Source organism: Cyprinodon tularosa, unplaced genomic scaffold (assembly GCF_016077235.1).
Source record: "Cyprinodon tularosa strain WSP-4 unplaced genomic scaffold, ASM1607723v1 ctg30, whole genome shotgun sequence".
Taxonomy (NCBI): domain Eukaryota; kingdom Metazoa; phylum Chordata; class Actinopteri; order Cyprinodontiformes; family Cyprinodontidae; genus Cyprinodon; species Cyprinodon tularosa.
The window spans coordinates 3,934,743-3,961,002 of NW_024039008.1; the positions used below are offsets into that span (position 1 = coordinate 3,934,743).

A 26,260-nucleotide genomic window follows, 5' to 3' on the forward strand; every position below is an offset into this window, starting at 1 on the left:
AGTGGAGTCCTGAAGAAAAGCTTATTTTGACCAAGCTTACGTTCATTGGTTGTGGCGCCTCACTCTGCGCACTAGTGGTGACCCTGATGCTCTTCACTGTGCTGGAGTGAGTAGTTAGTCAATGTTCCTTAACTGTTTACTAAAGATGCAGATGATAACAAAGAGACATTATGTCTGACCTGTTTAGTTTTAGAAAAAAATTTAATCGACCGGCCCTTATTGCAATGTGTGGATTAAAGTATTTAATTGATTATTTATGATAATGAAAGGGATTTTTATGTTATTTAATTTAGTCCCATTAGATAAAATGATATGCTGTTTAACTCCAGAAGAGTAGCTTAATTAAGCTGAATTATCAACTGGCATTAGATGACATACTGGACCTTAGCTCCGCCCTCTGTGTCCTACAGAGCTCTGTCAGTATTGACTTGTTCTAATGCAGTAATTGCTGCTGTCTACATGTGATTCTGCTTAGAGGTTTTATGGGGGAAAAACTGCAGCTGATAATTAACATTAGAGTCACACAGGGATCTCAATCAGCAGAAGAGGTGCTGCCCTGACAATTTATAAATGTCTTTAGAGCTCAGAGGGCAGCAGGTCGTTTAACACAGTCTACAGTATGATCTTCATTTAACTCATCACACGGATGAAACACTGATGGGCAGAGCTGAAGATTAGCAAAGAGACTGTAAGATTTATTTGGTGTGAAGTACTGGTGCTGGCATTAGTCTAATTGGGTCAAATCTTTGAGCTTTAATTGATGTTTTAGTACCAGGCACCACAGCAATATTTGCACGCATATGTGAGGTGAAGTGCAAACGTGTTATAATACTTTGGTGGTCCCAGTTTTATTCTGCTCCAGTTTGATTATGCCTGTGATGGCGGTTCTAAAAACAAATGAAGCAGGAACAAAGCAATGACTGCTACCTATCTAACAGAGTATTTGCAAGTCTGTTGATGCATTTATGTTGTCAGCAAAGATACTGTTTAATGCAGTCTGGCTGTTTTATTCTTGAAAAGAATATAATGATCCGTGAGACTTTATATTCAGTTGCTCCTTGCAGGGAGTTTTTTGTTGCCAAAATGCTCAATCAAAAGCAAAGATTATATTAATGGGTTACCTGTCAAACCAAGAGTTGGGCAATACATAGCATCTGATTATTTATTATGAAGACATGGTGACCTCATAATTTGCATTATGATCATTCAATGCATTCTCACTCCCAAGACGTCAAAATTGACGCTTGGTTAAGCTTTTCAGGTCGCAACCTGTCATGTTGGGTGCATTGCAGGTAATTGCAGAAACTTCAAGCATTTTCTATTAACTGCACGCCATTAAACTAGCACTAACCCATCCCTGTTACCGTACACTCCTAAAGCATCCTGCAATTACACTTTTTGGCTAAAAATGTTTTAAACATTGTTTTGGGTCAAGTGATACAATGTCCACAACATGTCATTTACCCTGGAAATCAATAAATTACGAGAAGGGTTCCCTCATCATGTCAGTATGTGATGCGCAGGGAGCTTTAACCAAAAGCATATTGTGCAATATGGAGGAGTTGGGATTAAGGTTGGATCATCTGACTCATTTATCATATCCAGTTTAGTGAGCAGTGGCTTAGAGCTCTATGTTACATTACACACACACTCAGAGGAGACAGAAAACCTAAGATGTAAAAAAATTGAAAACAGTGATTTCCAGAGTAAAACTACTGTCAAACTTTTTATTTTAAAGGGATAATTCAGTTGTGTCTCTTGTTATTTTGCTTTGTTTTGCATACATTGTTTTCTTCACTAAGAACTACATGGTATCGATCTAAAATCTTCTGTTAACCCTTTCATGCATAGTGGTCACTACAGTGGACAGTTATTAAATGGTTGTTTTCTCTTAAATGAACATGTTTTAATGTCACATTTGCACATATGTTACTACAGTGGATGCTAATGTATCATCCTGCCACTTGTCAAACTGCCACCTACTTGTCAGCCTTTGCAAGTGACTTTTTTTTCCTCAAAAAAAAAAAATGGCCGACAGAGGAGCACATGGGTTGTGAGGGAGAGGAATATCTGCTCATTCCTTCTATTCTAGGCGATCCTTGCAGGTAAAAAAATATGGGGACATCAAGTAACAATAGTTTTCTTTAAAACAAAACAAAACAAGATTATATCAGTTGCACAAATGCGCATTGTCCACCCAAGTGGACATGTTACCAACTCCCTAAAGAAAGTATATTTTTTAAAAAAATTTATGAAAATGTTTTTTAAAAACACTTGGTAAAAAAATCATAACATATACTATCATAATTCATGCATGAAAGGGTTAAAATAAAATAATTATTTGGAATCTTTTTTGCATATCCTTATCAGATGTTTCAATAAATACTTTGAGACTTATCTTCAGGATCCACACATAATCAGAGTTCTTTGTTTTGTTTTATCCGTTCTTTTATTTTGTCTTAGAGGGGTTAATTATTTAGAAGAGGAGTGATATTAAAAAGATTACAGATTTACAACAATCCTCTGAGCTGTTTTTATACATCTAATGGGGATCTATCAGGAGACAAAACCTAGAAAAACCTTTAATTTGAATTCACAGATTTCATCAGCAGCCATGTGATGTGATACAGCCACACAGCACGTTTTTCTCTGTAACATCCCTCTCTCTGTTTATAGCATCCCTAAATCAGACAGGACCTCCATCCATAAAAACCTCTTCACAGCTCTGATCTGTGCCCAGGTGATTCTGCTCTGCAGTGGCTCAGCCATTCACAACAAGGTACTGTACAGGCTATAAACAAATCTTCTTTTATTTACTGTGAGTAATGTAGTCGCTCTTAGGGACAGATTATGAAAAAGTGAATCAAATGAGACAGCAGAAGTTTGCTAGTTGGAGAATATACTGTTATGGAGCTGATGTTCTTTATATGTGTACTTTAATTTTATTTGGTAATAATGAAGGAATGTTTATTGGAAGGTCGAACGAACCAAATAAAATCTTTGAGGTTGCAGAGATTAAAAAATGAATAGAAAACAGCTGATTTTGCTAAATGATTAGATCTAAAGAAATAGAACAGTTAGCTTAGTAACTGCAGTGGTCGCACAGTCAGCTGAACTCCTGCTCTTTGTATCCATAGTCAAGACTGGATTTAACCCTGAGGGTGAGAGGATGCTTGTTAGTTATTTCAGCACTTAACAAGGTCTACCACAGTAAGACCCCAAACAGTACAGTATAATTCATTTGTTTGGAAGACTAATGTGATTTAAATGCTTTATATATTTTCCTACATCTTTAGCCCATAATAAGCTGGATTTAGAAAGCCATGACTTAAATTTGTATTTATATTTCATGTTATATCAGCCATATTATTATGGACATTAATGAGCTTTTTATGGGACTAACTTTAGTGAAAATATTCATTCTTTGCAAAAAAAAAACTATCTGGACAAAGAACACCTTTGCTATGACATGTGAAAGCCTCAACACTTCTCTTTATTAGTGGTGTTTTTATTTTGTTTATTTTACAGGTGGCGTGTACACTTGTAGCTGCACTGCTCCATCTCTTCTTCATGGCATCTTTTAGCTGGATGCTTGTCGAAGGGCTGCTGCTCTGGAGCAAAGTAGTTGCAGTCAACCTCAGCGAGGTTCATCATATGAAGTATTACTATCTCATTGGCTGGGGTACGGTGGCTTTGCAAATTATTATTTTATTTTGTGGCTGGAAAAGTGGCTTTGAATAGAAAAGTGTTTTTTGTAAAAGGTCTAGTGCCTCTACTAGGAAAAAAACAAAAAAAATTGGTGTCTTAAGTATACATGTAATATATATAAATCCCTTTATTATCCCACAATGGGGAAATTCACTCTCTGCAATTTACCAATTCCCTTGGGAAGCAGTGGGCTGCCATTGTGTGGCACCTGGGGAGCAATCAGGGGTTAAGGGTCTTGCTCAGGGACCCACAGTGGAGCCTCTGGGGATCGAACTGGGGATTTGCAACATTATCTGAGCACGAGTGCTCTGCAACTGACAACTCTGCAAAGATAAACAGTCTCTCTCTGTGATTTGGATTCTAATAGCAGAACATTTTGGACCTGCAAAAAACCAAGTAATGGAGTTACTAGTAAAGTCAAGGCCTCATTCGCTCTTCTAGATTACATTCCTACATCACAGCGGATAAAATTTCTTATCACATCAAGTGCCATATTTGTTTTATTAGCTAATACCAAGCTTTTAGCTTTGTTAACTCTTGTGTTTAAGGGGAGTTCAGAAAGACTATGAGTCAAATATCTCATTCAGTGACGGATCCGATCCTCTAAAGTAAAATATGCAAGTTTCTGAGAAGAGCAGGCCATCCAGAGCATTGAAAAGAACCAAGTGCTGTATATTGACCTGAAAACTCATTTCATGTCTCAAATAAACATCATACTTGGGTCAAAGGTTACACACTGTTGCCTTAAGTAGATATTCTTTGAGATTAAAAACAATCTGGTAAATAGGACTAGAGACTCCATTGCCACAGATGTTTGTAATTTTTATTAGGATCTTTAAAAAATCAGTTTAATTGAATTAGTTTTAATATTTTTATCCTTCCCAGGTCTGCCTGTACTGATAGTAACCATTACTCTTGCATCAGCCTCTGGTAAATATTCAGCTGATGACTACTGCTGGCTCAGTGTCCAGAATGGCATCATTTGGGGATTTGTTGGACCTGTTATCTTCATCATAATGGTTAGTATTTTTTTTTTAGTAGTTTCTAATGTTTTTTTTTTTTCAGTGCTAAAAATTAACAAATAAAATAAAAAGCATAGTGTTTAGATTTTTTGACAGATAAGAAACAGTTTGTTCCTTTAGATATTCAACAGATTGATCAGTGTTTGCAATATAAAAATTTTTTTAACCTTATTTCTTAAATTAGATTAATGATAGCTTATAATTTTGCTCTTTTTCCTTAACTGAAATGCCACAAGAAAAGACATACTATTCAATGTTGTGTTTTTTTCTTTTCGTTTTGATTCTCAGATTATTTTTACCTTTCTCACAGTCGTAATGAAAATACAAATGATAGAATAACTTCCAAAAAACTTAAAAGCAAACCACTTGACTTTGTTTTCCAAGTTTAGGACATTTATTTTCCCATCCAGAAAGCTTTCTCAATTCAAAATGGAAAATAACTCAATCATTTTTTTTTTGTTTGTTTGTTTTTAATGTTTTTTGCATATTTCCAGGTCAACATCTTGGTTCTGACCAGAGTGGTAATTATCACCATCTCCACAGCTAAGAGAAGGTCCATCATGCTTGTCTTGGGCCTGAGTCCTGTTGAACAAGCCTATGAGCAAATCAGGTAGTGACCACTAGGAGGCACCATTTGTCCTCTTTTCAAAATAAATGCACCCAGGGTAACGTTGTATTGAGTCAAATCCACATTTATTTTCTTCTTATTATTAATCTGCAGAATTTTATTTTTATAATTAAGTAGGTTTGTTTAATATTATATGAACACAGACCTAAAATTCATACCTCATATTCATACAGTTTGTCTCCCTCTTATGTTTCATGTTGTTCTCTTTAGGATCTCCAAAATGTTTTGGTTTATAACTAAGTACCGTGTCACTTTTTAAATCTGATGCAGAGAAACTATTAAGAGCCTCATTGCCTGTAGTCATATTAAAAAAAATTTGCATGCTGAATATCGTGCAACTTTTTTTCATCTTTTGTTCCCACTTTGTTTATTAAGCAAAAATATCACAAATAACATATCTCAAAAAAGTACAGCTTTCTTTTTGTAAGAAAAACAAACCCCCACACATATAAACAAACAAACTGACATTCAAAAGCAAACAAAAACCTTAACATTAAAGAGCAAATGCTAAATGCATAACATATTCAAATAGCTAAATAGACACAGACAACTTCAGCATATAATACATGCACATTATGTCCATTTTAAGCATTGGGGTCTGGAATAAGTGAGATATCAGACTTGTTAACATACTCAAGGAATGGTCCCCATAGATTCATAAACATAATAGCATGCATCTCTATGTTGGTTGTGTTCAGAACGGATGTTAATCCAAATAAAAAGTATATTTTATGTTGATGTTTTAATTCTTAGCTCCATTGTAGAGGACAGTGGATGCTCTGTGAGAGCTTTCAATGCAGCCCTTGAACTGTTTAGCACCTCTAGACGACAAGCCGCCGTGGAAACTTGAACGCTTTGGCCCACAGAATAAAGCAGCTCCAGTGGCATGTCATTTCACAAACACACAAACGCACAGACAGCTGTTGCGGTTTGGCAGTCACCTGAGTGGGAAGTTAATTTGACTCTAAACAGAATTAAGTCACATTGAGGGTGGGAAGTTGTCACCACATCAGATTTTCTTGCCCACATGGTTTTGTGTATAGAGGAAGCAGCTTACTGGAGCTGCTGAATTTTCCTCTATGAAGAGTTGAAAATGTAACTGATGGATATTAGTCCAAGCTGGAAGATGTACTAATCAAGCTTAATATAATCAGAAAAGAATGAGTAAATATTTTTTGCTGCTGCTTGTTTGAGTCCAAAAAAATATTTATCCATGTAAGGACAAACTTAATAAACCTCATTTAGCATCAGCTCATAAAAAATATAGTATGTGTATTTGAAGCTTTACTCATTTTAGTTTTAAATATAGTTCCTCTATCAATAACCAGGTAAGAGTTTTTCTCTTAATTCTACGTTTCTTGGCTAAAAAAGAGAAAACATTTGGAGCAAAATTCATTTGAATTGGAAATCAAAGCCAATATGTTGACACAACTTAATCAGTTTTGAAAATCTTTACCAAGACATGTCCTTTATCAGTTTGTACACCTAAAGTTTTTTTCTTTAATGTGTGTTTTAATGCTCATATTTTCAAATATTGTTTAATTTCCTTATATGATTCATTCAGGGCTGCAGTGAAAGCAGTGTTGGTGTTGCTGCCGATCCTCGGACTGACGTGGTTGTGTGGTGTTTTGGTCCCATTTTCCATCGTCATGGCCTATCTCTTCATTCTTCTCAACTCCCTACAGGTATGCTTACTCTCTTCTTAATATAATATGTGAAGATACAGCCGATTAGTAATCACTAAAGGTGGATTGAATGCATTTCTAAATAGAAATAATAATTGATTTCACAAAGTTTTACATTTATTTATTTATTTTTTTAATAAATAGTCAAAGCTCTGTGAAAACAAAACAAGCTTAATTTTCCCATGAATTCAGCACACTCGTACATGTGATTTATTTATATTTACATGTGATATTGTGCTATTATGATTGCACAAGATCTCTGAACCTGAAAAAAAGCAGAACTCAATGTAAAAGCAGCAATAGACATAACTGCACAATTATTATTATTATTATTAAGGATCAGATGTCTTAAGTAGGAAATCATTATATTGGATTTTAACATTCATTTGTATTAATACCAAAAAAAATATGAAATCTGAAGATTAAGAATTTTTGAAATGTCCTTTTTTATTTATTTAGTAGCTGCAACATAAAAATATGAGTTAAGTTTCTCATCTGTTGGCAGTGCAGCTCTCTGCTGGGCATCTTTGAGACCTTTCATATAGATGTAACTTTGACATGTTGTGCATAAATACAGCAGATTTAGCTCACTGCTTTCGTTGAAAATCCAATCTCTGGCCACAGTAGCTCCAAAATATTGTGACACACTTCATGTCCATCCAGGAAACAGCATACTGGTAAAATGAATTCACTACCAGAACAAAAAAAAAAAAAACGTTACTTTTTAATCCAGGCGCCCCAATTCAAATGCTGCTTAACACATGTGGCTAGCATCTTTCATTCTATTAAAACCTATATGATAGAGCAACATTTTGCATTTCTCATGAATTAATTAGCATGTTGCTAATCAAGCATTAGACTTTAAAAATTTATTTTTTTAAACTTTTCTGTACGTTTGTGCCTCGTCAAAGAAAAACAGTACAAAGCTGTATTTACAGCAGAAAAAAAGCCACACCTTTTAAAACGTTTTAAGTTCCCAGTTTAATAAAAGAAGAAAGATCAATGTGATCCATTTAACGTGCGTTCTCTTCTGTTAGCATTAAGGTTGTATGAAACAACAATGAAAAAAATTAGATATTGAAGAAAAAATGCCGCGTTTAAAGCTGGCACTTTATCTGAAGTGCTATTTAGTTATAACAAATCTTAAGTGACTAATCTGATTGTCAAGCTGTTATTTAGTTTAATTCATAACCTGTTAAGTACTTAACTGTTAAAGTATGAGTGATGTAAGGGAGGTTAGTTGTGCTTATATTAAATAAGGCCCTTAAATAAAAAGTTGCTCAGGGCTTAGGTCAGCCTCACTTTAAGTTTGGCTGAAAAAAACTCCACTTTAATTCTAATTCCACTGTTTCTATATTCTCCCTCACTTACAAGCCCACATATTGGCCTCATCCAAGTACATACAGTATATACTTGCTTATAATAATGTATTTTACTGTATCAATGTATCTGTCAGTATTTGTTTTTCCTTATATGAAGCTTTTAAAGCAACCATTTGTTGGTTGTTATTAGCAGGAAAAGGGGAAAAGGTCGTGAAGAACTTCAGAGTTTAAATGATTTAAGCAATTTCTTCGCAAATAGGAAACAAACAGGTTTTCCATTAAACTTAGCCATTTTGAATTCCTTGCATCAAGAGGATTCAAAATGTATCAAGTTTCTTTATTTGTTTTTGACAAATGTCAAGGAAAATGGGAAAATGTTGATTTAGTTTGCTTTAAAAAGTGAATCGTTATAACAGGAAAACGGTAAAGTCATTATCATCTTGTATATGAAGCCCAGCATAATTATTCTTCAGCTCACATTATTATTAAAAAAATGCATTATATCCTGTAGATTTTGTGTTGTTTTTGTTTGAAGGGGTATTTTAAAAAGTCACCCCGATTTTCATTAAGCATCCATCCATTCTTTAAGAGAAAGGTACTTGGTTAAAAAATAATTTGTGATTAAATTTTTTCTTGTTTGCTGCTCATAAGGATGAATTATATCTTGTATTCCTTTAAGTGTAGCCACAAACCCCAGGTTCCTGCACTTCCCCCACGTCTCTGCATCTCGTTTAGCAAGTTGTAGTTATCTTTTAATCAGCTGTATCTTTAATTGAGCTGTATATTTAACAGGGAATCAATAGAGGTCTTAGCTTTGCTCTGATCATTAAGTCAGATTCTTTGCTTGCCATAAATAGTTTTTGTTTCCCTTTCATATCTAATTATATTTTTCTATTTCAACAATAATTAACACAGAGGGGTTAACATTGCTCCTGTTGTGGGATTGCACTGTTTAACATTTTAATGCCTGATATGGATTACTGCTATGTGAGTGCGTATTTCTAACCAGCTCTGTCCATTCAGCTCTTCATCTCTGAATCCTTGATTCCTTTTTTTCTTTGTTTTCTTTTAACTCCAATTTTATATTCTTCTTTTTTTTCCATGTTTTCTTTTCTGGCCACACAGTATTCTCAATATTCGCATTATTTTCTTACTGACAAAAAAAGAAATAGTTTATTATAGTGATAACTTTTATTGAACCAATGTTAACAAGCATGGATCCAACATCCTTTGTTTTTTTTTTTTTATATATACTTGTAACCTTTCAAAAAAAAAAAAAAAAGTAATACTTTCTGCAGCACTAAGCTACATAGTAGTACAAGGACTTTTTAATGTTTTTTTTTCATAAAACTCTGTGTTCTGAAGGATATATGTCCAACTGCTCATTTGGATGACCTGAACTTTTAGATTTTTTTTTAACCACAGGCATATAAACCTAATTTTAACAACCAAATATTCACATTATGACCCCAAACGCATCAACATTTTATGTGGTGCAGGTGAGGTAACTTCTCCATCCTCTAGCCAAGTAACTATTTTTGCCAAACCTCTATTATTGAGTAAGAGCAGAATAAAACAGTTTGCTCACTTGGGCTTTAACAAAATCCAAGGTGAAAGTGAACGTCCATTATAATTTGGCTTCTGCAACCCATCAATACATTTTTCTTTATATAAAAAAAACAACAATAGAATATTATATTATTTTTTGTGTTTGTTTTATTTTGAAACAGAATGATGAGCCATATAGATTTAAATGCAAGAGTATTGTTGTTCTTCAAAAGCCTGTTGTCTCATGGCAACTACAGTACATGCCACACTTTTCAGATTATTTGGAAAAAAAAATGTTGGTAAAAGATATTGTACAACTTTTTTCAGATCAATAAAGAAATAATCGGAAGCTTCAGATGTGGACAGGGCAGCAAATGGTTTGTCAGTAAACCTGTTGTATTGCGCTGCTGAAAATTGAACAATTTCAATTCTTTTAGGGGCTTTTCACTAAATGTATGGTGTGCAGACTCAGGTGTGAAGGTTAAATTGGAGTTGAATTAAATATTACTACCTGAACAAGGGGGCCAGACAATAATAAACACTTTGCAACAAAAATGGTTTGCAGAAAATGAAAGGATAACTTTGCTATTGATCCCAATTTCTTAATGTGAACTGTTTCACTTATTAAAGGTTGTCTTTGTGAAATTAGGCTTAGCTGCTACATCAGCTCCTAGTAATAATCTCCTAAAATATGTGGCAAATGGATGTTTTTTGCTCCTGCTTCCCATTTTGCATTTCTTAGTCTGTAAAGGCAGTTAGTCCAGCTTTTAATTATTTAACCTGCACTTGGCAGAATGTTTGCTGCCTGCATGTTTGTTAGAATGAAGTTAACAGCAAAGCTATGTGTGCAGCTGGCATTAGCCATTTTCTCAATCTGCTTGATAATTCCTCAGATGTTTTAATTAGACCTTATATTACAGTAGAACACTATCCTTTTGATAAAGACCTGCTGCCCTCGGTGTCATTGATTTATTTGTTATAAAAAGCAGACTAAATACCATATTCAGTTTGTCAAATAGCTTTAACGGGAACAGGTAAAATCTTATAAAATAATTGGATTCATAAATTTATTTGGATTTTTAACTGTATCTTTTCTCTTTTTTTTAACTTGTAGTGGTTGTATATTCGGTGGACCAAGATTGAGCAACATAAAGCTTAAGCAGCAAGCTTTTATCGCAAAATCAATAAAACAGATAATGTTGACAAGCCTTTTCTCATGGCTCTCCCTGATGCAGCTCACTCATCTCTCCCACCACCACCCTTACAACTAAAAAGTATTCCCACTGTTGTTATTGCTCTTAATACCTGAGCACGCCTTAACGAATAAACGCTATAGATCCGGTTTTAATGCATGTTTGCTTTCCTGAACCTGCAGGACTTGTTAGAATTTGCTTAAATTTCATGACCTAAATTGAAGTTTCCTATGGTGTTCTGATCACTACTGTGATAACTTTTATTTTTTTTTATTTTGAACCATTTCTTTATCTTTCATTCAGTTTTGACATCAAACAGCATCTGGATGTCTTCTCTTTAAGGCTATAGGACTTTTTGTTGACCTGTGGATTAACATGCTTAAAACAGAGAATCCAGCAGGGATGAACCAATCGGATTTTGATTTCCAGTCTTCAGGTCCCTTTTTAGCTTTGACCTACTGACATTTATTTAGTGTAATTGAGGTGTCTATTTAACAGTTAAAAATCAAAATACAAAATGTGATCATTTATCTTAATAAGAGAGAATTGGTCTCATTGTCTGTGCGACAGACCAATTGTTGTAAAACAGCCATTTATATATTCAGATGAAAAAAGTCAGATTTTCAAAAGAGTTTAATAAATTGAAAAGAGAAAAACATTTTGCAGTTTTTTACTTATATATATTCTCTATTTATTTGCTTGACGTTTTTTTAAAAGCTTGTTATATCTTTGTTCTTCCTTTTACTAAATCAGTAACCCTTCCCTGATGCTGCAAACTAACCTTTCATCTTTTTTATATGTAATATCCACACTAAAGAGTGTTTTGCCGGGACCACAGGACAAAATTTTGGTGCTTTTATGGATAAAAGCTGGTCTCAGTTTAGGACCAATCAAGCTGAAATATCCTAGATTCCAGTCATCCGATGCATCCATACCCATACCTGCTAGATGTCAGTGGATGTCAGAAATCATCCTCCATTGTCATGTTTTACTTAATCAAAATCAAACATCAGCATACATTTTGAGTAGCTCGAAACTTTATGCCCTTATCCACTACTTGTTTTATTATTTAATTTATTTTTTTATGAACATCCTCACCATAAATACAGTCATGCCTCATCTGCTTCCTTATCAGCAAGAGATAGAAGAGAAGAATGGCCGCTCTTTGGGTAGGCTATAAATTCCTCCACCCTTTGTCATCCAATCTCGGGGTAATGTCATTCAAAATCCCTGTACCATCTATTATCTGGGTATAATAGGCTCCTGGCCATGCAGTGTCCATCCTATTATTAGCCTATAACTTTAAACTATCAATAACTTTGAGGTTCGGAGACACATTAAGTGAGGAAGCAGAGGAGAGGTGAAGGAAGTTGGAGAGTTGATAAAAAACAACTTTAAGCTAATGTTTGCATTCTGCAAGTTGTTAATAGCGCATGAAGCTAAGTTAGTTGACTTTGACTGGAAATATGCTATTCAGAAATCATTTTTTTTCTGTTGTTGTGCTTCGTTTCCTGAGGAGGGCAGCCCTGTGCCTTTATGGATGTCGAGTAAGAAGAATGAATTGTTAAGAAAAGTTATTTTCGCTTTCATTTATGTCCATTTCCTCATATTTGCAAAAGTTTTCATTTTCCTCATGAATCTCTGGAAATAATGAGATTTTTTTCAGAGGTGCTGAGTAAAGCTTAAGAAGAGAAATTCATTATTTTAACTCGGGGCTAAAGATCTTTTGTGAAAAAAAAAAAAAAAATGTTTGTAGAAAGAACAGTGAGTGTGTATTTATTCCAGACTTTAAAGTTAAACTGTTTTAATTTTAGCAGTTGAAATACTCGACAAGTCTTAGAGTTGCTGTGCTTTTTTTGCTCTTATAAGAGATTGTTTTTGATCACTGGGGTCAATTCACATACCTGCTAGACATTTTCCAATAAAAAATAGCAAAGTTTTTTAGCTGACTTTTACTTTGAAAAGTATTTTTATTAGATTTAGAATAAGATCAGTACCACAGAACGGGTATCAACACTCAGACCGCCCACACACACACAGCTGACATAAGAGTATATCTAAGATATAGATATGATCAGTAAAGTGTTGCTCTGCTTATTGATTTTTGCCGTTTGGAAGATTTGTAGCATGAGTAAGCAATGCTTTTATGGTATCTAAAATGATGGCGCAAGAGTGTTTTTTTCCATCTCTTTTTAGAGAGTTATATAACGGTAAAACTGTACTAGTTGGTGGTTTCATCAGTTCTTTGTAGCCTGATACACATGATAGCATGATCACTTGTATTTGGAGAATAGAATTATGTATTATGTATCCATGATTTACTTTATACTATTACTTTTTTATATCTTCATATAATTAACTATTTAAAATTAATTTGTGTTCTTGATTTGGTTTAAAAAATTAGGAAGTGTTTCAGTAAAGATTTTGTTGTTGTATTTAAAGATAAACTGAACACAAATTGTTGAACCTTTCTGTATTTAATTATATCACTTGTTTAAAATTGTGCAAAATGCAAGATTGTACATTATGTTGCACCTTAAAGTAAAGAAACTGTCTAAACACTGCTTTTAAAAATCACTAAACAGCCTTCTAATAAGTGAACATGTTAAAATTAACATATAGACAAATTCATATTTCATTACATGGCCTATCTTATGTGCTTGATAGAGATTAATTGTTAATAGTTTTAAGTTAGGGTTTACTTTAACTTTAGAAAAAGTGCTTAAATAATTTTCTAAATGATTTATCAATATGATCATTTTGGAAAGCAAACCATTATTAAGTATTACATATGGGTAAAAGACGGTTCAGTGTTAGATCCAGTATGCCAAATGATGAGTTTATAAAATATACTATATAAATATATTATATTTATACGGTCCTCAACGCAATTATCCTGTGTTCTATTTCTGACCCCAGGGGCCGTTTGTCCGTGTGTCAGACTTTTCTCTCTCTGTCCTTATTTCTGTCATTCACGTATAAAGGCCACAAGTGCCACAAAAAAAAAGGAATCTATTTTAAAAAGCAGTTATAACACTGCCAGGTAATAAGTGAAGTGAAAAGAGATATTAATAATATTATTATAATGGAATAAGTGAACAAAAAAACATAATTATTGGTTATTCCCATTTTGCGTCTCTGGTTTGAATGTTAAAGATAATTCCAAAAAAGTTAAGGACTTTGGCTTGGCATGTATTGATACTATTTTAGCATTTTATGGCATCATAAACTGGGTATGACTGAGCGTTAAATCAATAAATAGAAATGTAATTAAAGATCAAATAAGAGTGCATCTAATATTGGCGGTCAAAATGAACTTTTAATTTTATCCAGATAAGTGACACTATGTATAACAATAACAGCAGAAGTGGTGAAAAAACAGGATTTAGAAATGTGTTGCCAAAGCTCTGCAAACACATATACTCTGCTTCAAATACTAGCGGTCATCAAATAGGCTATTTTAATATACAGTTACTTTAAAGTTGGGATTATTATTATTATTGCTAAATAGCACAAAAAAACTCTGAGTACTTTTATTGATAATAATTAAAGCTCTTTTGGAATATACAATGAATAAAAGAGTACAAACAATCGCACCATTTATTTTTTTAGGCATCATAATTGTAATTCATTGATGCCACAATCTATCACAGTTTTTAATCAATAAAATTATATTTTTTCTGATAATGATAATACCATAAATAGTCTAGCGTAACTTGATTTGATTTGAATTGGACTGACTTTCGTTACTAACAGTTCTGATGGGTGCCAAAGCCATTATTTTCTTCTGATCTTGTAATTAAGGATCTTGAGATTTAAACAGTTGAGTGCATGTTTAGGCCCAGCTTAAGGTTTGACTAATGACACCTTAGGAAAGCTGTTAGTTTTCTCAAGCAGGGATAAATTCACTCCAAATCAACAGTTTGAAGTTTTCTGGTACTTCTCATCCAGCTAAGAAAAAACCCAAAGGGTGTTAAGTTTCTTTCTTAGACAACCTTTTCCTCTCATCCAGATTTGAACAACAGCAGGAACATTTTTCCTCTCTTCTTACTCTCAGCTGTTAATATTGTCCACGAGCCACACACTGCCCAGTTCACTTAAATCAATCTTATTTTATTAATATTTCATTGAGATGGGATAAGTCTTGTCTTGTTTTAAAGTGAATTGTTTTCCTATGTCTAACAGGGTAACTATAAAGCAAGGTTTAAAAAAACAAACAAATAATTTCATGACAAGATTGTTTGCATCCCCAATTGCACAAGACAACAAAAGAAGAAAGAAAAGTCCACCGTTAGCGCTGTATTCTCAATTACCAGGCACGGCATTAAAACAATATTCAAACGGAATACCAAGGTCAGCCATGACTCCCAGTGTGCTTCTTTGAGATGGCACTTATAATGAGGATGTTGCACAGTTTTTTTTTTTAAGTAGTATATTTATAGGGTGGATTTTTCCTGTGTCTCCTACTTTTTTCTTTAGTAAATTTGTTAGGTTAAAGAAAACAATCTGTGCAAAACACTTTTTTAATGCTTTTTGAATTCAGGTTTTCCAAACAGAGGGAGGCTTAACTTTAAATGCAATGCTTTTTTATATTGTCATGTTTTTAAATATTAAGTTAAGGAATGAAAAGAAAAGAAAGCACAGAAAAAGTAATCTGTGAGTAAAAGCAATGTCTGTGAACTAATACTGACTTCTTTTACTTTTGGTGGGAATGAACTGCTCTTGGAGAGACCGGTTATTGAAAACTGGCCTGCAAAAATAAAGAAGTGCATATAATAGGCTTCCTGTAAAAAAAAAAGAAGAAAAAAAATGGCGAGAGAATTCCTGTCATTGCACCACCACCTCTAAGACCTCTTCTTCTGTTAAACCTGCCGGCATTTATTTGCCTAAGAATTACCTGCCAGCTCAATTTAGTAATTGACTGTGTCATAAGAAAGCAAACGAAGCCCTTTGCCTCTGCCAAGCCGTACCTGTGTATGCTTTGTTTGTTCATGTGTGTTAGAAAGCGTGTACTCTGCTTGCCTGCCGCAAATCCAATGTTGTAAAATCCTCCCCGCTTTGCCATTTGTCATAAACAGATCTGTATGTCTCTGTTTTTATTCATGTGTGCAGGCAGGTTAGCGAGCAAGCATCCAATCAGCTGCCTCTCACCTTCGTGACCTCACTCCCCCACATCCCCTCCTCGCTGTCGTCCAGTTTGCACCGCAGACAGCGTCATGAACAGCTCAGACACCAGAAATTACCCGTGTCGAAACAATGACCGATCTGTTTATAAGTTCACCGCCTTGCCTTTTGTGTTCCATGACATCCTGGGCATGTGTGTGCGCGCAACCTTAAATAACCATATCAGTGATGGCATGGGGTGAATAGGTTAGGGATAGACCTGGTTTTCCTTACCCTGCCGCTTCACCGCAGATCCGTGGATTTACTCGTCTTTGATGTATACTTTGGGGGTAATTAGCGAGAACTGGGTCAGAGTAGGGCGAGAAAGCAAAACAGAGCGGCTCTTTTAGTGCCTAGGTGGTAACAAAGTGCTTAGATCAGGTTTAGAGAGGGGTGTGGGTGTTAAATAGCTGTCCGGTACGGACCACTTTACATGACATAAGCAGCTTTCTTTGTGGTTCTTCAACTTTAAGCAAAATAAACATTCCTCAGATGCTTTCTAAGATGATTTTTATGGATAAAGGTCTTTTATTATCTTTGAAAATAGATCACATGTTTTCTTGTATTATTTAATTTAAGAAATTATTTGCGAATTTTTTAATGCAGAGTTATATGACAGCTGTGATTACATCATAGTATATTTAATTCTATTTTTTTTTTATTCATCTTTTTTTTTTGCAATTATTAAATTTTAAATGCTCCAAATAAATTTTTCTCTACAAATTCTACAAATTCACTAGTGATTTTCATGATATATTTTTTATTTCTTTAAGCAGAGGTTTCTTTTTTAAGTAAATGCTTTGAAATGCCCCTATCCAGACACCACAATGTTTCCTTTTTATTCCCATTCATTGACAAAGTTGTCTCTAATTATAGACACGTGATCCAGAGGCCTCTTATCAAGAGTAAATCCCATGCATGGCTGATTGATGAGCAGTGAGGTATCTGGGAAGCAGGGCGGCTACCTTTGTATTTTACAACCATTACAGTAGAGCATTGTGTGAAAGTAAACAAAACAGCAGCGACTAGAGATGGAGAACAACAGCTTTGGCAGCGGGACACTGATTGGGATGTTGATCGTTCCTTGCTGGACTTTTGCCCTTCCTGCTGTGGCCCCTGGCCAGCCCTCCACAGATACCCAGGGTCATTTCCTATCCATGTCAACACACACAGATATGCACTCTTCCCGCTGAGTGTTTACAGCCACATGCTGATTCCTATTAATCTGCTTCTTGTCTGGTGTTGGAGGAGGAGTGGAGGGAGAGGGTCCTGGAGGTGGGTTTGTCTCGGGGCGAGAAGCCAGAGAAGGTGGGTAAAGCGTTTTCTTCACACAACCCCGAGAGCCTCGGCTGACAGATTGCACTGGGCCTGGACTTCTTTTTACACTGAGCAGATGTGGTCTCCCACTTGTTTTACTTAGTAATTATCCCTCATTAGGTGAAAGCATGTGCCAATCAAACAGCTTGGAGAGTGAGAACAGAGCCTGGGCCAGAGCAGGGAGAAACGGAGAGAGGCAGGGAGACCTGTAGCCCGATCCTCCCAGTTTTTGCAAACACTGAGTCATTACTAGATTAAAGGCAAACCCTGCCAGTGATACAGCTTCTGCATCACTGGCATTATGTTTTGTTTGACATTTCAGCCCTTTTGGAATTTACTAGGTCAATCAATAATAAATGTTCGGTTTTGTTCTGTCAGTTATTTCAATTACACTGTATTTTTCATTTCAAACTTTAACCCCCAGAGATGATGTACCACATTCCATGTAAATTAAATGTTTAGCGTTTCCTTTGATATTATGGAAGGACATTTTAACTTTGGGAGTGTCCACTTCTTAAAAGCGGTTAAGATTACTCCTAAATATCTACCATAGATATTTGGTTTTATTTTGTTGTTTTTATTTGCTAATGTATATAAAAAATGTATATACAATATCTGCATTTGCAATTGATATATTTGACAAAAGTATCAGAAAAATGCAGTATATAGGGAAAAAAAAATTACAAACTTAGTTGCTAGTTTTTTCTTTCAAATTATTATCCTGATTATTTGTCCTTTAAATCATCTGTTTCATGGTGGGCTGGATTGATAAATTATACAGCCATCCTCACTACGAAAGGGGTTTTTGGGGGGGAGTGCAGTCCTCTTCCAAAAAATAAAAGAGTGAGAAAGAAGACAGAAACGAAGATCTATGAAGTCTTCACATCAATGAACTACCATTCATTTTCACTTTGAAGTCCTCTGAACCGTACTGAAGTGTGATTGCAAGTGACAGTCACAGAGTCTGCCGGTTTATCATGATGGATACACCTTGTCGTCATGGCGGTGCTGCACCATGTATTTGTGCGTGCACTTACAGACAAATGCCTGACTACCAAGAGCTGCAGAGCAGGGATAATGCTGGTCCACGTTTGCAGGCACAGACCCACTTTTGAGATCCATTTATTCAGTTCATTCATGCTCACACAAAGATACAAGGTTATGGCTGATATTTTTTTTTTCTAATTGTGCACTTTTCCAAATTGCGAGATTGGAAATTCTCTGCCAGATTGTTTTGTTACTGATTAATTTAGTTTGGAAACTTTTTGTGCTAATCTTTTTATGATAAATGAGCTGCAAATTAAAAGACCTGCTTTCGTTTATTTGATGTTTTGTTTTTGCACTTTTTCATTAGTAAAAAAGAAAATGTATATATGAAAAGCAGACTCAAATTCAAATTCTCAAATATGTATTTGGTATGAGAAATTAGTTAGATGGACTTTCTTTCTTTCTTTCTTTCTTTCTTTCTTTCTTTCTTTCTTTCTTTCTTTCTTTCTTTCTTTCTTTCTTTCTTTCTTTCTTTCTTTCTTTCTTTCTTTCTTTCTTTCTTTCTTTCTTTCTTTCTTTCTTTCTTTCTTTCTTTCTTTCTTTCTTTCTTTCTTTCTTTCTTTCTTTCTTTCTTTCTTTCTTTCTTTCTTTCTTTCTTTCTTTCTTTCTTTCTTTCTTTCTTTCTTTCTTTCTTTCTTTCTTATATACAGTAATATCACAGGAACCATGTTGTTTCTGTTTTCAGCATACTTAACCTAGGGAAGTGATTTCTGATCTTCAGTCTATGGTTCTGTAGCATGCTGTAAGCAGTATAGTCTTTGGATGTGATATTTTTTATGATAGTCTGATCATATTTAATTAGTTTCAACACTAGCAAATGGATATTTTTTAGTTTTGAAATTCATCTTTATCCTCCAAAAGAGAGATTAGGTAAAAAAAAAATCTGATGAATTTTGGTTTGGTCCTGGTTCAGCTTGCCTCTAAGCTATTATCAAAGATACTGCACTCTGGCCAGGGGTGGTGGTGGGTAATAAGCTTCAGCTGCAGACTGCTGTATGTGAATTGGTGGGAATTATAATCGTATTTAAATTTTCATAAATGTTTTAGGGTGTGATAAATGTTTCCACCACTGTGGAAAGTGATCTATATACATAGTTAATAATTATAGTTTATTTTGTATCAGATTGTTTGGCATATCCAACATGTTCCATATTAATTGTTTTCTCTAGTACAGTCCTAATAATATATAATATATATAATAATAAATCCAGACTATAATATCTTACAACTAAGATAGCTCTGCTTTCTTAGATAAGATAAGATTCACAGTTCCAAAGCAATTTTTTAACATTGTGATTTGGAGGTAGTTTTCCTTCCATACCATTCTGTTCTCTGTGTGAGGTAACTAGATAAATATGGTCCTTTGGCACAATTTATATTGTTTCTTGTTGTCATTTTCTGATGTGTGATTAATGAAGTTTTGGGAAAAATGTGTTCTCTCCTTTTCCCCAAATTATATAGAAACTGAGAAAAATGGACCTTGGTGTCACATATTTATCAGCTTTGGCAGCAGGACTCTTATTTTGGTTATTACTGTATATATTCAGTAAAAGTTTGTAGACAATCTTATCATTTATATAAAATGTGCACATTAATTTTAAAATATATTTAGATTTATTCGTTAAATTTGTTTTGAGAGTTGTTACTTGTCTATTAAAAAATCTGCCTTGTATTTCAGGGTATTTTACTCTAAAGTAAGTGACATAAAAAAATGTATTTTACTTGGATTTTCACACGATAGACTGACAAAAAATGGCTGATATTTGGATGAGTTACATTTTTATTAGTGTTGCACCGATGCCATTTTTTGGCCCCGATACCGATACCCGATACCTGGCTTTGCAGTATCGGCCGATACCAATACCATAATAATGTAAAATAATTGCCATCATGGCTTTGTCAAGCTGCTGCATACCTTTGTGAAGCAGGAAAAAATCTAATACAAAGTGAAACCAGTAGAACTTTTTATTGCCTACCAGGAGTGGGTGACAATAGTTGAATAAACGTATGGCTCTCAAAATGGTATCGGTGCCCTGTTTGTTGGTACTCGCCGATACTGATACCACCATTTTAGGGCAGTATCGGGACCCCGTCCGATACTGGTATCGGTATCGGTGCAACACTAATTTTTATTTCTCAAAACAAAATCTAAAAAGTATGCTGCACAATTTCTGTTAAAATCAACATACATGTACTTCAGTTAATTATCCTAGTATATCGGTTACTTGATCATATTTGATATTTTTTGACGCTCTTCTGTAATTTCTGGAGACAAAGATCTGCCACTGCAAATCCTTGTGAACCCTAAGTGGAACTTTAGATAGATGCTAAAATCTGAAATCAAATCAGCGCTTACTGTCAGCATAAGACTTTCTGTGCCATAAACGTGCGGATCCATGTGTGCATTTTCTTCAAACTCATGCAGTGCCCAGCTGCTGTTTCTTTGGACGTGTGTTCTTCTGTTTATGCTCCCTGTCAGAAGAAAACTACGCAATTAGAAAAAAACATTGGAAGATTGACAGAGGGATAACATTCAGTTTGACAAGAAGGTGAACAAGCAAAGCCAGCCGAATACCAAAGTATTTTTAATTAAACAGCTCTCTACACTAGCTGCGTGCTTTTCCTCACCAGTTCAAAGACTCCTGCTTTGACCCATGTGTTAAAAGTTTGTATCAGCTTTCCATGACTGTGTTTTTCTTGGCGTCCAAGACACGCAACCCCAAATTGTCTTGTTTAAAAGCCAGCTTGTTTACAGTTCAATCTCTTTCTCTTTTTTACCACTCACCACATTACAATGCCACATGTGCTCAGTGTGATCATGTTCAGAGTATAACTACAAGCTCTTTCTTTGGCCTTAAACATAGTCCTGATTTGTGGAGGTACCTTAAATAAAAGTTAATTTGAAGATGTGCTACTCAGGTGAATCTGATTTATTCTTTGTCATTATGGTTTATTTACACTGTAAAACAAATAAAATAAAGTGCTCATCTGTTTTTCGGGCACTTTGTCAATAACATTTGTCCGTCTGATGTAAAATCGATAAGACACACACTGACACAATACCAGAGCAATGGTAAATGTGTAGTCATTTATCATTGACTAGTAATAAAGATATGTCACAATTGATTTTAGCCCATTTCTCCCCCTGCTTCTCCTCCTACGTCTCTCTCTCTCTGCCTACCTCTCCACCTGTTCTTATTCTTGCTCTTTTGCAGTAGCGGTTAATAGAAATAAATAAAAGAATGTTATTATGAGTAAGGTATGGGTGGCCTTGTTGAATTCAAATATTTTGGGAGAATAAAGCTGTGATGATTAGTCTTGAAATCCCTTTGTGCACTGATTTCTTTGAGTAGCTGGATCAGAGCACAGGAAAAGGAAGAGCAGTTGATGGATGTTTGTTCTGTTGGTCTCTTCTCCAGGAAAGATGGGCTTTGATCTGTTACCTTCAACATTTTATTTCAATTTAATGCTCTTTTTTTCTCTTATGTTTCTCTCTTTTCACCTTTAATAAGAGAAACTTTGTCCCACCTGGTGTAGGTATAAACCATATGAAAAGAAAACAGTAGCAAAAAGTAGCTGGGAAAGAGAAACTAAAGTCCATCCGCAATCATGCAAACTAATATTTATTCAAAGGCATCACATACTCTTGGAACCAGGTTTTTACATACAATGAATAAAAGACACAACTTTTTTTTTCTTAACTTTTTGCTTTCTGTCTGAAGGTAAATCAACCTTAACTGTTTTAGATCTGTATAGATAACCAAAAAGAATTATATTTCTGTAGTATCAATAAAAAAAAATTGCTTTTGAGCTTTTATCTTATTTACATTCCGATGTATTTCAATGATGCAGTAGTCCCTGCTGTTGCCTTGCAATAAGAAGATTTTACGTAGGTTGAAATCTTTGCCTGCTCTCTTTCTGTATAGCGCTTGCATGCTTGCTCTATACACACTCCAGTTCTCTCCAGGTACTCTGGCTTCCTTCTACTGTCAGAAAAACTGGACTTTTAGGTTCATTGATGCCTTTTGATTGCCCTTGGGTATAAATTAGACTTGATTACGACCTATCCAGGGTTTTATACCCATTGGCCACTGGGGATAGGCACCAGCAAGGTTGCAGGGATAAGATGACATAGACAATAAAAGGATGGAAGGATGAATTCAGAAGTATGATTACATTTCCTTGGTATGTTTTAGAAATATCTTTTGACTTTTATGATTTGGGTCAAACCCTTTGAAGTTTTCTTCCACAAGGTTCTAAAAATAGTTAGTGTGAAGTCTGATGCATTCTTCTTCATGCAAGTATAAGTGAGTTAAATTTTTGTCCAGCTTGCTCACACACCTTATGACTTTTCCGTCCTCAAACCATATATAGGGCTTTGTGGCCACCCCAAAACATAAATTTTTATATTTGTACAACTTGCAAATAAGTTGAACGCATGTTTTTAGATGGGCATTGTCCATTTCAAAGCTCAGTTTTTGCCTTTTTGTTTTTCTTTTAGAGTTATGGCTTCTTCCTTTCTGAGTGGCCTTTCAGCCAAGTCAGCAACAAGCTAATTTTATTGGACAAAATGACACCTTTATTAGTTTCTGCCAGCAGCTTCACAGAATCTTTCTTTCTGGGGTTAATTTCCAGATTTTTAACCCTTAAAGCCTAAACCATTAAATTTATTCACAAAATGATTCTTTTTTTAAAAGCTCATTTGTCATGAAGATTAAAAAAAAACATCAATTGAATAAGTTCAATTAGAGAAGTTAGTTGTACTATTTGTGATACTTTAGGAATTTCAGTGCAATTATTTAATGCGTTTTACTTTGCTACATGTGTCAGACTGTTTAAGTGAGGCTTTTCAATAGCTAAACTATATCATTGATAATGTAGTAGTCTCAACAACTAAATATGATGTGCTTGTTGTTAAAGAGTTAACAATTACACAAAAGTACCCAGTAGTTTAGTTGTAAAAAAAAGAAAAAAAGAAGGGGGATGATGGAATGTTTTTTTTTTTTTTTTTGGAAGCATACATAACCCAATTAATATAGTCTATTAACCTAAAGCAATATGCATGGTATGGTTGTTACATGTCAGGTACTTCGGTCAGTGACCTTGACCAAGACATCTTACAGTAGAACTGTAGTCAGTCCCTGGACTGGCATGGCTGTCACTGCCCCTACATTGTTAGGGACTCATTTCCCACTGGGATCAGCTTAATAGTTATCATAGGCCGCTTCTTTGATTTTATTTATTTTGCTCAGGCTACTTGTAAGCACACAGCCCACCAATTGTTGAAAGGGCAATATTTTTCCCATTACTGCAGATATATAGTAGAAATTTTACACATTCAGTAATGAAATGTCACACGGCAGGGTATGGTATTTAACAAGGGGCATAATTTTAAATATTAGGTACTGATTGTACCCAATAGATCCTACTCATTACTTTTTGTTTGATTGCCATGATTGGGTAAAGCAATACTTTTACTACCCCATCATAGGCTATATTACACTTTTCTCTTTAATGTATTTTTTTTTTTAAATAAACATGCAGTGAGGTGTTTCAGTGTACCATATATGCTTGTAAGACTGTTCTAAAAATTAATATACATTTGTAAAATCAAAAAACAAATGCTTATATTATTTTCTATTATAAATGTCACAATTGAATTGGTTCTGTTACTTTTTAAGTCATTGTGACCCTCTACTTAACAATGTTTAGGTTTGTGTGTCAGCTATGCCACGCCGCTTTGTTGCCGCTGGGTTGTGTGTACCCAAGTTGCACAGGTGGTAGCGAGCAACATCTGTTTCGGGCTTGTTGTTCCTCTTGGCTGCTTTTCAATTGGATTTCCTCAAGCAGGGCCAAAAGCTGTCACCTCTGCCAGGCTCTGTTAGCGATCACCGCCGGCCCCTATATTAAGTAGGTGGTTCAGGGCTAAGCTAATAACTCTCCCTCCTCTCCTGAGCCATCACACCCCGGTACTGATGTTTCTCCTGGCCTGTGTGTCTTCCTAACTGCGTGCCTGTGTGTAGATTCTGTAACTGTACCTCATTGAGCAGGTTCGCTTGAGGGTCCAGTCCTCTATTTGACAATGCAGCCGACTGTGTGTGTTATAAAGACAAAGTAGGAATCTTACAAAACCATTTGAAAAGAAGAGCTTTTTCACCTTCTCTGGTAACGTGTAAAAGTACGAGAACAGAAAAAAACGTTGCCCCAACTCCACCGTCAAACACAAGCTCATTTGAAGCAGAACTGATGAAAAAAAAAAAAATAATCTGCCTAAAGGGAATGGAATTCTTTTTTTTTTTTTCCTTTGGTGAAAGTCCCATTGCCACAAAATTTTTTTATAGAAATTATAAGGCATCTTTAGCATTCCATAAAAACATCATAGGAAGCTGTTACCTCAGACCAAGTCAATAAATAAAAAAATGAACTAAATCTATTTTTATTTATAGATTTTATTTAATTATGTGAAATGACAGCTCAGTCTAAGTTAATTTAAATATGTGTTGTACTTCCAAAGTTTTATTTTCAAAAGGCACTTCTAATTTACCAGATACAATGGAAGACATTTATCTAATTTTTGGATTTGACTATATATTCTTTAGTAATTAATTTATAGAATGTTTATACACGTTTAACAGTCTGACATACGTTATAGAACATTAAAAATATTAGTAAATGTTGATTATAGTTTCATTGCAGACAGAGATTATAAGCTCAAAAGTATATAAAGAACAGCAGCTTTAATTGATTCATTTTAGCTTTCCTTTTAGCCACTGATGGTTTGTCATTTAAAAGTCACAGCCTGGATGAACAGAGAGGTTTCTTGTTTCACAGAGATTTTAGAATTCTGTTAAATGTAAAGAGGTTTAGTTTTTGCTGCTGCAGGCATTCCTCCATCTTTCCCTTCGGTCATCTTAAGCAGGCCTGAGTATAGCAGTTATTTGTTGAGGTATTTGCCTTGTTAGCCCCTACGGAGTGCCAGGTTACCCATAGACCTGCATGCCTCTCTGCTTTTTTTATCTCCAGTCTTGCCAGTTCTTCTGGCCAGCTGGAGCAGTTAGGTCGAGTTGGATCTGAACTGAAGACCTGCAAGCCATCAACTCCCTTTTTTCACAGCTTTGACAGACACTTTGATTTGACGTGCCATGAGCAGTTAGAGTGCAAGTTATGTATACATGTTAATTAAACTGTTTATGCATGGAGGGGTCAGAGACATTAGCAAGCCCCAGTGCAGAAGTGTGAATTTCTTCTCTTTTCCTTCAATCATAGTGTTTTAACCTCTTCTGTCCCTCATTCCCTTAATGATTACCAGGTGTAAATGCAGGATTTTTTCCACACTGTTTCTTGCCAAGTGGAGACACAGATAGCTCTATTTCTGAAGAGGGTCCCTGTGTGTTTAAATTTGGGCTAGCATATTTGATGGCAGGTCCAACTTTCTTAAATAGCTCTCAGTTTTGGCTCCCTGCGGTTCTTTAAAAAAAAGGTATTGTGGTTTTGGCCCCACATAAAGCTGTTGTTCATACAATACTTTTTAATGTCCAATGCCAGTTTGGATATGTCAAACTTTGACACTGAGCCACAGGAGTGCAAGATGTTGCTGTTAAAATTTATTATCAGTAAGATTTGATCC

The 26,260-nt window shown here is 35.0% G+C and overlaps 1 protein-coding gene across 1 annotated transcript in view; it reads left to right on the plus strand.

Moving 5' to 3' along the window:
* LOC119787663 (adhesion G-protein coupled receptor D2) overlaps positions 1-26,260 on the plus strand; it is a 120,579-nt gene that overhangs the window by 16,194 nt on the left and 78,125 nt on the right. Inside the window, exons 14-19 of the mRNA XM_038291645.1 lie at positions 3-106; positions 2,677-2,779; positions 3,529-3,682; positions 4,594-4,727; positions 5,225-5,340; positions 6,923-7,043. Coding sequence (XP_038147573.1) covers positions 3-106; positions 2,677-2,779; positions 3,529-3,682; positions 4,594-4,727; positions 5,225-5,340; positions 6,923-7,043 — 732 coding nt within the window. The remainder of the gene's footprint in view (positions 1-2; positions 107-2,676; positions 2,780-3,528; positions 3,683-4,593; positions 4,728-5,224; positions 5,341-6,922; positions 7,044-26,260) is intronic.